Source organism: Ochotona princeps, chromosome 8 (assembly GCF_030435755.1).
Source record: "Ochotona princeps isolate mOchPri1 chromosome 8, mOchPri1.hap1, whole genome shotgun sequence".
NCBI lineage: Eukaryota > Metazoa > Chordata > Mammalia > Lagomorpha > Ochotonidae > Ochotona > Ochotona princeps.
In genome coordinates, this window is record NC_080839.1 from 43,110,225 (window position 1) to 43,122,538 (window position 12,314).

The 12,314-nt window shown below is 40.0% G+C and overlaps 1 protein-coding gene across 2 annotated transcripts in view; it reads left to right on the plus strand.

Moving 5' to 3' along the window:
- APLF (aprataxin and PNKP like factor) overlaps nt 1–12,314 on the plus strand; it is a 70,699-nt gene that overhangs the window by 21,371 nt on the left and 37,014 nt on the right. For both annotated transcript variants that reach the window (XM_058667901.1, XM_058667900.1), the window contains exons 4-6: nt 101–248; nt 344–476; nt 8,617–8,801. In XM_058667901.1, the coding sequence (XP_058523884.1) occupies nt 101–248; nt 344–476; nt 8,617–8,801 (466 nt within the window). The remainder of the gene's footprint in view (nt 1–100; nt 249–343; nt 477–8,616; nt 8,802–12,314) is intronic.

The following is a 12,314-nucleotide window of genomic DNA, read 5'->3' on the forward strand; positions in this document are numbered from 1 at the left end:
GAAGGAAGCTGGACATGAGATTTGCTTTTCAAAGAAATGGTGCCCAACCATGTTGCAGTTATGAAGTTCAAGTGATTCAAATCAAATTTCTATCTTATAGAAACAGCCAAATGCTTGATGAAGATGATACGCCACATGAAACACCAGAATCTCCTGTGGTTAATTCACCTGATAAGACACCTGATGCCTCACAGCTAGGAAGAAGCACAGAAATATCCAGGGCTCAGACCACTGCTACAGCAAGTGTGGTGAGAAATCCAAGATCTCTTCTATTCATAACATGTTTTTCAAGCGATTTCCAGGAGAAATCACTTTAGGAAGTGACTTATAGGTGCCTTTTTAGTCTTTTGCAGCTGATTGTGGAGACTTCAGTGGTCGGCAACTAAACCCTGCCCAGAGGAAAAGAATCCTTCCAGCTTGGATGTTAGCAGAAAATTTAAGCGATGAAAACTCTTCAGTATCTGTTATCAGTGAAGGTAAGTTTGTGTCTGCCAAGGCTGACCTGCAGGAAAACATTAAGCAGAATTTCGAAGTTGTTTCAGAACGAATGCTCATACAGTGGTGATTGTGTCTAGCTTATCCTAAAATTTTTTTTTTTATATATACATGAAATCTAATTTAAAATACAAGTTATTTTCTACCACCTGTCAAGAAGCATCAAGCTGATTACTTTCTTTCGTTTGACAAGTGCTGCTGTCTAAAACGCTAGTCTTAGCATACAAATACAGATTTTCAAATGAATCTATTGGTGTTAAGTTTAAGATAAAAAGCTGGCACAGTTGGAGTGCTTAAAATCGTTGTAATTAAAAAAAAGTCCAGACATTTGATATTATAATGTGCTGGGGGATTCAACGATGTGATCTTGTATTGGCACACACTGTCTTGGTCGATATCACAGTGATTTATACCTTTCTTCCTGGGTCTTTCTGTTGCTTCAAGGTTTTAAAAATTATCTTATTTAGGCAATATTTAGAGACTAGTTTAAGGGAAGGGGAATTTGTGAGGTTTGTCAGGGAGGCTCTGTAAATCCAGATAAGGAAATCAATTCTCATAGGAGGCAAGGGATTGTGTAAGTTGCTCCTTTCCTTTTCTGGAAACCTGCCTTCTTTTCCTTTGCTTCCCCCTTTACCCTCCAGAGCTCTTGGTGTCTGCTCTCTGGGCACACCTGGCTTTGGTTTGGTACCAGCCTTAAGCATCCACAGTTCAGCACTCTCAGGTCTTCATATTAGAGAGGTTCCTGTGTTCTAAGGAGGAGTTATCAGGAAGATAAGACTTATTAAATTGCAAACGTTAGTCAAATACACATCAGTAGTTTACTCTCTTGTCGCTCCTGCAATATGATGTTACTAATATTTTGTTTAAGTTTATTTTTAATTTAAGCAATTATGCATAGTTATTGGATACCATGTGTTGTTTTGACCTACGTATGAGTTGTAGGAGGATTCAGTTATGCTGGTTAGCATATCTATTTCTTTTCCAACTTATTTTTTTGTGATGTGAATGTTAATATGTAATATTAGTAATGTATAATGTATACTAACAGTTTTGAAATATGCGATATGTTATTACCTCTCACTGAAACTGCTCATCTAGTCTCATGGAAACATTGTGCATTTTGATCAATGTCTTCCTTTTCTCTCTCCCTCCTCATCTGTTTTTGGTAGTCTGTCTATGAAGTCAGCTGTTTTAGATTCCATTTGTAAGTGAGATTGTATGGTGGCTTCTTTCACTTTCCATGTTCTTTGGTTCCATCTACGTTGCTGCAGAAACGACATTGCTGTGTTGTAGATTTATTTTTAAATTTAAATTTTTGGTTCGCTGGTATTTAGAAATATTATTGGCTTTTGTATATTGATGTTATATGTTGTGACTGTTAAAATTATGTGTAAGTTCTGATAACTTCTTATATAGATACTTTGGGATTGTCTATGCAGATAATACTGTCTGAAAGAGACAGTTCTATTCCTTTTCAGTGAATATTCCATTTATTCATTTTTGTTACATTTTTTCTGTTCTAATTGCATTATGTATGAAGTATAGTAAAATGTTGAAAATAAATGTTGAAAATAAATAAATAAATAATGTGGACATTTTTGTCTTGCTTCTGATAGTCTTGCAAATAGAGCCTTTCTCCATTAAGTTTGATATTACAGGTTTTTCATAGATTCCTCTTTTTATTTCTGATTTGCTTAGAGTTTTTTCTTTGATGAATGTTAAATATTAAATGCTTTTCTGCATCTAATAAGAGGATAATATGGTTTTACTTCTCTGTTTTGTTCATATGGTTCATTTGGCTTATATCAATTGATTTTGAGTGTTGAATCGACTTTGTATTACTAGATAAATTCATTTAACTACGATGCTGCTGTAAATTGGTTTGTTTGACTTTCTGAGTACTTTTCTTCTATATTCTGGGTGATATTGACTTGTATTTTTCTTATAAATTTTCCTGTCTGATTTTAATATTAGAGTAATGATGGATTGGCCAAATAAAAAAAAAAAAAGAAAAAGAAAAAAAATGTAATGGCAATTATTACTGAAAAGAGTCCATTTTGTGAAAGTTTGTCTTAGGTCATGTTGCTATTAGAGTATGCTATTTATTAGGTGGCTAAACATTTATTTCCCCCACAGTTTTGGAGGCTAGACGTTTGAGTTCAGAGTGGCAGCACAGTAGCATTCCTGTGAGGATACCTTTCCTGGCTTATAAATGGTTACCTTCTCCATATCTCATGTGACAGAGACCCTGAGCTCTGGTCCTGTGATCCCTTTAAAAATGATTTACTTATTTGAAAGAATTAGAAAGGAGGGATTGAGAGATCTTTTTTTTTTTTTTTTAAAGATTTATTCATTTTATTACAGCCAGATATACACAGAGGAGGAGAGACAGAGAGGAAGATTTTCCGTCCGATGATTCACCTCCCAAGTGAGCCGCAACAGGCCGGTGCGCACCGATCCGATGCCGGGAACCTGGAACCTCTTCCGGGTCTCCACACGGGTGCAGTGTCCCAATGCATTGGGCCGTCCTCAACTGCTTTCCCAGGCCATAAGCAGGGAGCTGGATGGGAAGTGGAGCTGCCGGGATTAGAACCGGCGCCCATATGGGATCCCGATGCTTTCAAGACGAGGACTTTAGCCGCTAGGCCACGCGGCCGGGCCCGGGATTGAGAGATCTTAAATCTGCTGGCTTACTCCCCAACTGGCTACAGTGGCCAGGACTGTGGCAGGCTGAAGTCAGGAGCCATGGGCTTCTACCAGCTCTTTAACCTGGGTAGCAGGAACCCAGGCATTTGGAAAATCTTTTATTGTTTTCCCAGGCCATTATCAGGGAACTATTGGAACTGGAGCAGCTGAGACATGAACTGGCACCCGTGGGAAACTGGTATCACAGACAGTGGCTTTAGCTACTAAGTCACAGTGCTGGCCCTTGTCATCTACTTTTACAAGCATGAATACATTCATATCCACTGTCATGACCTAATCATTCTTTTTTTTTAAATTATATTTTTGACAATCTTCACATAGTTAATTAGGGTAAAAAGGTTCAAGGGCTATAGGAGAGTGGGTAAGACTATTATTTCCACATTGTTTCCTTTGTCTATCTGAGGTAAAGGGGGATATTGAGGGAGAAGCCCCACCCAGTTTCCCACCCACCCACCACAGGTCCCGGATGGTGGGGCATGCTCTGAGATACTTGCTCAAGTGGTTTTGATAGTTCACGAGTTATGAATCTCTGCCAGTCTCACCACTCCAAGCACGATGAGGTCGTTGAAGAATCCACTGATTAACATAGTCCATCATAGAGTCTCCATTTGCCCAGTATTTCACTGCCAACATATAGCTGAGGTGGTTGATTGACTTGTTCTGTCTTCTGTCTTTTCTTGGTTAGGGTTCTGAATCCGGCATTTCAATTGGGGAGATCCCCAAAGAAACTTTGTCTGAGGTGTTCCCAGACCAGATTCTTGTATGTTCTAGCAAGCACAGGGCCTGGCACAGTCCATTGCCCCGATCAGCTGGTGGTTGCAATTGCTGGGTTGGTTCTGTTTCAGCTCCGACTTCCACTGGAACCAATGGGTGTTGCAGTCCAGCCTGGTTCTGCCCAGCACAGAGTGGGAGCTGCAGCCTAGTTGGGGTGACTCCCCATAACCCCCACCAGGCCTGCCCCCTACTTAGGTTTGCCAGTATGTGTACCACACTAGTCCAGTCTGTCTCACATCTCATTTGGCTCTCGTACATGTCGATGGGTATTGAAGCTTAGTGCCATCTATCCAGCTCCACTATGCAGCCCTCATGGATGTTGTTGAGTGTCTCTCTGTCTAGCCACCCCAGCCCCTGTCCTAGTTTTCATGCCCTCCCGTGGGAGTGGTAACCCAAGAGGGAAGAGCCCACTAATTCCCTCCCAGGTCTCTCTCACTCCCAGATTATGCACTCTCTAGGTGGTTCTGTGGTTTGACTTGACAGAATTAGCCCCCAGTGCCAGCTTCTGCTAGCTGATGCTGCAGCTAGGCCCCAACAGCCCTCACCCACTCTAATTTTGTTTGCACCAGTAGGAATAATCAGCCCAGCCTGGCTTTTTCCTGATCTACTTCATATGAGGCTCACAGGTGTTGTGGCCCTGCTTAGTCTGGTCTGTCCCTATCCCAGCTCATGCTCTCCAGTGGGATTAGCTGTCCAGCAAGGGAACCCCCCCTTATTCCCCCTGCCGGCTGCGCCCCCTCCCTTCCTGGTTTTCACGCATGCTGTTGGGTACTGTGGTCACATCCAGTACAGGCAACCTCACCTTGGCATTCCATATTGTGCACTGGTTTTTGTCGCGACCGAACCTGGCTCGAACCACACTCTGTTCTGGTGTTCGGATTTGCCAGTGGATGACATGAACTGATTCAGCCTGGTCTGCTCCCGACCCATGCCAAATGTATGCCAGTGGGAAACTTTCCATGGCTTGTTCTGAACTGTTTCCTATCATGTTTCTTGCGCTTACCTGCCGGGTCTGTATCCTGCCAGAGGAGTTACCCAGGCTCCCCAACTGGGCCTGTTCCCAGCCCTAGATCACACACATGCCAGTGGCTGCTCTGACTCAGCTTGGCTCAGCCCCTCACCTGTCCTGGCCTCTGCCTTAGACAGTGGCTTAGTGTCCCTGACTCATGCAGACCAGTAGGTGCAAGAGCCTAGCTCGGCATGACCTGTGCTCCATCCTGGTTTCTAGTTTCGCTTGTAGGCTAAGGTTTGCTCAGTCCTGCCCAGTACATCCCATTCCATTACCAATTCACACATTAGCCAGCTGTTGGAGCTACTTTGCCCAGCTTGTCTGACCCCCAGGTCTGGACCACATGTTCACCAGCGGGAGCTATGACTCACCAGGGGAGTTTCCCAAGTTCTTCCACTTGATCCACTCCCAGACCCAGTTCTCATACATGCCATTGGGTTTTAGGCCAGTGCCTGGCGCAGTCTGGCCTTCCATTTGGCCTTGTATGAACTGGTGAGCGTTGCAGCCCGGCCCACCCCACACCCTATTTAGGTTGCAGATTCAGGTGCTGCTGCCTTGACCAGTCCAGTCTGTTGTGGTTTCCTTTACCTGTGATTGATGGCAGGCTCCTTGATCATACCTAGCTTAGTCCATCACCACCCCAATTCTTGAGCTAACCAGTGGGGCTAGAATTTCCACAGGGTTTATGATCATATTTATATTATATCCAATAAATCTATGTGTGTGGTATAATTTTTGAGTCCTTTCCTGGTTAGTTCCTGTTGACTGCTTGTTTTCTTCATATGGATCACGTTTTCCTGTGTATCACTTATCTAGTAATTTTCTGTTAGGTAGCAGGTGTTCCGAATGATTTATTCTAGGTGTTTTTGGAGAAATATATTTGTTCTGATGGGTCACTGACTTTGACTTAGATCAGTTCACAAACCCGGTAGATTGTAGTTAAGTTTTCAAGATTAGATTTCTCTAGCTGTCATTATGTTCTCTCCAGTGCTTTCAGTTGGGTTTTTCAAAAATATTTTTTCTTTACTTTGTAATGGCTTCCTTTGGGATACATAGCTATTTAGCCATTTTATCCTGTATATTGTTTTCTATAAATTGACAGAACAAATGAGTGCTTATCCTAGTTGGAAGTTAGTATTCTTCATATACAGAAATCTTCTAGCTTTTTAAATTAAATACATTATGTACATTATATAAATCTGTGCTAGTTTGGATCATAGTGAGATTAGGACACTCATACAGGATAAGCCAGGTAAGCATGTGGATGGCTGGGCTCAGGCATTTGGAACATCAGCTGCTGCTTCGCAGGATTCATTAGCAGGAAGCTGGATCAGAGTAGGGCTGACTGGGCACAGCCAGTGTACTAATGTGGGATACAGTCATCCACAGTAGCAGCTTAACTGATGTACCACAATGCCCACAACTACTGCATCTTACATATATATTATTTCATGTACATGATACCTATGATAAAGTTCAACTTATAATTTAGGTAGAATAAAAGAATAACAACAATAGTAATAGAATAATTGTAAGTTTACTGTAATGAAAGTTATGTAAATATAATCTGCTTCCAAGTATCTTTTATACTTCAATATTTTGATTTAAAGGAAACACTTCAGGACATCTTGGCATTTATGAAATGCTAAACACTGGTATGCTACTACAGTCTTTATGGATCATAATTGACTAAATGACTAATTGTTAGATAGTGTTCTCAGGTGGGAACACTGCACAAAGGGATAACTTACATTTTGGGCAAGGTAGAACATTCCATAACACTCCCAGAATGGTATGAAATTTAAAGTTTTGTGAATATTTTATTTCTGGAATTTTCCACAGTTAATTTTGGGTGATCAAACCACAGGTGACTGAAATCACAGAAAGCAAAACTATGGATAAAGGAGAATTGTTCTACCTTATTTTTATATTGCTTCCTTTGATACTGTGATTTGATTGGATAGTATTCCAATGCCATTGCTCTCCTGAATTTAAAGAAGGAATGTTATTTCAGACCACTGGAATATATTTTAAAATAAGGCTGAGCAAGGGACTGGCATCAGCATCCAGTGGATTAAGCTGCCATTTGCAATGCTAGCATCCCATGCAAAGAGCCAATTTGGCTTGCAATGGGGGAATCTCAACTGAACTTGAACTGTGGTTATGCAACAAGGTGGAGGAATCCACCATGGTGGGAGGGTTTGGGGAGGGGTGGGGAGAATCCCAGTACCTATGAAACTGTGTCACATAATACAATGTAATTAATGAATTTAAAATAAAATTTAAAAAAAAAAAAAAAAAAAAAAAGAGCCAATTTGGGTCTTCACTGCTCTGCTTCCAATCCAGCTCCCTGCTGATGTGTCTGGGAAGGCAGCAGATGATGACCCAGGTACTTGAACCCTTGCCATCTATATGGGAGATCAAGTTGGAATTCCTGCTGCTTGCCTTTGTCTGGTCCAGGGCTGGCTGTTGTGGGCATTTTGGGAGCGAACCAATATATTGAAGGTTTATTTCTCTCCTTCTCTCTGCCTTTCAAATAAGTAAGTCTTAGAATAAGGCTAAGAAGATTTCAACCCATGGACTATGTTGGGCCCACTGCTTATTTTTGTAAATAAAATTTTATTAGGTTAGAACCATGGTCATCTGTGACTTATTGCCAATAGCTACTTTCATTTTAGAGATATTGTATGGTCTCAGAGCTTACGCCATTTTCTCTCTGCTTTTTATAGACACAACTAGCCCCTAATGTAAAAGATTAGAATAGTGACCAAAGATGGCTTATACATACCTGTGTGCAGGCTCTTCATGGTATATTTGGACAAATTACATTTATGCTCAAAATTCACCTAGAGGCATTTATCTAGTGCCAGATTTATGCTGGGCATACTTGCAGGCACAACAGTGAATAATGCATATACAGCCTCTACCTTCTGAAAGCTAGCCTTCTAATACATAGGAGGACAATTAATCATGACTTGTTTCTTTTTAATTATTTTGTTTTTCTTATTATGTGATTGATTAGTTTATGTTCTCATACTGTGTTGAATTTGGCTATATGTATATGTGGAGACATTTTCCCTTTTGTATTATCTTGGGTTCATATTTGCCTTTAAATTAAAGTGAATTCCTCACTGTAAATGTTAGGGCCTCAGTATATGTAAAGTTCATTTGATAACTATAGATACATGGATTTTCTATTGGAGAAATTCAGTGTAATATCTAACACACATCTGACATTATCAAGTATTCTGCTAGATAGTTTATATGTATATCTTCAGTTACTTCTTCTATGAACTCTGTGAGTTACTATAATTTACATTTTCTGTATCATGAAAAGCACTACTTAGAGACATCTCTCTTACTGAAGTGAGTTAAGGAATAGATTTTGCATTGGTGTCTCAGCCTGGCAGACTCCAGGGCTGAAACTCTTGGCCATTGTGTTGCTTAATTTTTTTTGAGGTTTGCAAATAAGTGGTTCCAAGATGGAATTATTGTAAGTTTAACTTTAATTTTACTTGCTCGTTTGTTTTTTTTCTTTTTTGGGGTAAATTGTTGACATGTGAAGATGCAGAAGCTAACTTTTGTATTTTTCTTTGTGTGTGTATGTGTGTGTGTGTGTGTGTGTGTTTAAGATAACAGTGTAATCCAGGGAAGTGGAAAAGATAGAATCTGTGAAAGTAAAACCCAGGTGAACATAACACAGCAAGGAGGAAAAAGGTCGATTTCATCAGGAAATTCTGAAACAATATTAGCAGAACAAGACACAGGGAAAAAGTTCAAAACTGCTGATCAAGAAGAGGCCGTCATTTCATCCAAGGTGATTTTAAAATATTCATTGTTTAGTTCTCTTCTTTGTCAACTATGCTAGATGGGAATTAACTATATGCTGTACATAGCAAGAAGAAACAAACTGTTTTTTATTTCTGAGTTTATGACAACAAATATTAGTCCAATTTTTGGTTTACTAAGATCCTCTTTAATATGGTGTTTTCATTGTAGAATATAAAGCTATTACACTTCAAATTCTTCAGACAAGAAAAAAGGACAGGAACTACTTACCTCTGGTCAAAACTTGGCCCCTCCATTCTGAAAAACCTGGCTGCCTTTATTCTTTTGCTTATTCGGAAACTGCTTATAACCACATCTTTCCTGCTAAGTACGAGGAAAAGAAATAATGATGGGATAGTTCTTAATATTCTGTTGTAGGATCATTTCTGGGAAAATTAACTGTATTTATAGATCTTATCCCTGCTCTTTTGGATTTTGCTAACTCACTAGAACAATTTGACTAAATTATGCATTGTTAGTGAATGCTCTAAGAAAATGAGACCTACTTATTGCATGCTTTTGCAAAAAGAGAGACTGCAATGATTCCAGGATACAAAGTTCGAACATTCCTCCTTTCTGATGAGAACTAGCTTAAGAAGATAGTTGTCTGGATCTTTGTAGACCAGTGACTGAGCTCTCTCCATCCCTATCTTTTTGGTGCAAGTTGAAACAAAGGAATAGGATTTACTTTAGAACAGTATGTACTGGAATGAAGGAAATTTCAATAGCCATCCTAGAGGCCATTCATTTTTATAAACTGCTCTCACTCCTGTTTGCTTTCCCTGGAGAGGACCCAGCCTATCACTGGAGCATCACTCCCAGCTGGAGAGGTGGGATATAATCAACACAGACTTAACTGTCACTTCAGGAATTGTGTTGAATAAATGGAAGCCAAGTGTCTTCTGGTTCATGTGTATTGGCCATAAAACTCTAAACTGAACTTCTCCTTTTATATAAACTTTGAGCTCTTATGAGTCTGTTGTGTGGATTCTGACTTGGCCTGCTTTCTTCCAAGAGAAGAAATTATTTTGTTCAGAACAGAATTTGTGCTATGTTTCAGTGTGCTTATTCCAGTACATAACATTTTAAATCACCAGAAAGACTTTAAGAAATATGTTCTTAATAGGAAGATTATAGCGGGGAGCAGTAAGTAGATCCAAGATCTTCAAGATATTTATGAGGTTTTGATGACATCAAGGTTAATGCCAAAGCTTACATCTCAGGAATGTCTCAGCTCTCCTTGGCCCATTGCTTTTCCTTCTCTTAAATGTTCTAGAGATGTTTCTCTCTCCTTGTAGAGGAGAGAGAAGGCTCAAGCTTTCATACACAGGAATTTCTGGTAAAGCTGGGCCAGAGAGAATGACTGAGACCTAAGACTGAAGTAAGGTCTTCTAAACTCACCCTCTGAACTGGTCCAATTTCAGTTTTAACACTGGTGAATAGCTAATCCTGAAGGGATAGCCACCGTGCAGAGCAGATGGAAGGAAAACATGAGACAAAAACTGGAAACTCATTTTTTCTAGTGTCATGGTAGGAGCTTGCCAGTGATACAGGACTTAGTAGCTTTTTCCCCCCCTAGACTTGCAGGAGAGAGTTAGATTAATTTACTTAGCAATAATCAATTATATTTCTTAGGGAAGAGCAAAGGCAGTTGAGAGAAGAGAGAGAAGTCACCTATTCCTTACTAGTCCTGTTCCTGAGATTCTGCTTCATTTGCTCTGTGGGGCCTGGGCATCACTTGGGATCTCAGATAAACTCCTGCAGTTTTAATGTGCCTTCAAAGTGCAGAACTAATGATGTGCCATCGTTTAATACCTCAGAGTAAAATGAGTCCCAAGGTCATGTTACACAGAAGCTTGAACCTCAGATTCTGTATGTCTTTTCATTTTGGTTATAATGGATTTTCCCACCATAGATATTTGACTATGATTAAGCATTTCATGACTCTTGAAGCTTCCTTTTATATTTTTTAAAATTTTGTTTATTTTTATTTGAAAGGCAGATTTACAGAGGGAAGGAGAGACAGAGCAAAAAAATCTTCCATTTGCGGGTTCATTCCCCAAATGGCAGCAATAGCTGGACCTGAGCCCATCCAAAACCAGGAGTGTCTTTTTGGTCTCCCACATGGGTTCAAGGTCCCAAGGCTCTGGGCCATCCCTTACTGTTTTCCCAGGCCATATTACAGGAAGCTCAATGGGAAGTGGAGCAGTTGTCATATCAACTAGCATCCTTATAGGATCCTGGTGCATGCAGGCATAAGATTAGTTGAGACATTGCGCCAGCCCCCTAACTTCTCTTTATGAAGACAATTGTAAAATATTTTTCATTAATTTTTGTATGCTTTTTGGTAATTTCTTCCAGTTTTTCAATGTCTATTTTGCAGTAATAATGAGAGTGTTTTAATTTATAAAATTTAATGAAAACAGCTGTTATTTATATTAGTCTACTTTCTGTTGCTATATGAAAATGCCTGAAGCTAAGTAGGGACTTTGAAAGAAAAGGTTTACTTAACTCACAGTTGTAGTGGTCTAAAACTGTAGTGCAATCTGCTGGCTTTAGGGAGGGCCTTGTATCGCAGTGTGGCAGATGGCATAACGGTGAGAAGACATGCAAAAAGGAGAAATCACAGAGTAATACAGCAATCCAAAGATCTGGAAAGGGCCAGTTGCTACCTTTATAACAACCTATTCTTGCAGGATCCCATAAGAAGTACACTTATGCTTTCTGAGTGGAGCACTCCCAGTGACCTAATCACCTTTCACTAGGTCCCACCTGTTAATGATCCTACCACTTCCCAACATGGCCACACTTGGATCAAGCTTCTAGCACATAAAGCAGTGAGGGGACAAACACAAGCCCTATCAAAATTTCAGTACTGTGGTTTGAATGTTTTTGTTCCTTCCAAAAACCCATGTTGTAATTTGAACTGCAATGCAACAGGTGTTGGAAGGTGGAAACTCATGGAGGTGTGTGGATTGTGAAAGCTCCACCCTCCTGAAAGGATCGATGCTGATATAAAAAGGACTTAACAGGGGTGCTTTCTTTCATTGTTCTGCCATGTGAGGAGGCACACCAGCAACTTGATTTCAGATTTCTCACACCCCAAAACTATGAAGGAATAATTTTCTATTACTTATAAATTAAAACAGCACAACTTGAACTAAGGCAGTGGTATTTCTTTAATATTATCTATTAGAAACCGTTATAAATGACAGAATTAGACTAACTGAAACACCTTAAGCAAAATGCAATCGGGAATATATCAGATGTCTATTGCTGTGAAGCAAACAACAACAGTGATTTTATTATTTAAGTGCGTGAGTTGGCTGGACTCAGTAGAGCCTGCTGTTCTATGACATGGTTTTGCTGTCAATTAAATTGCATTCAGCTGGGTCTTGACAGAGGCTGGGGCTTCAGAGATGTCTTACATGAATCATGCTGTGAGAGAGTTGGTGGGATGACTAGGGACTTCTACTTAAAATTAAGTGACACAAGCTGAGTA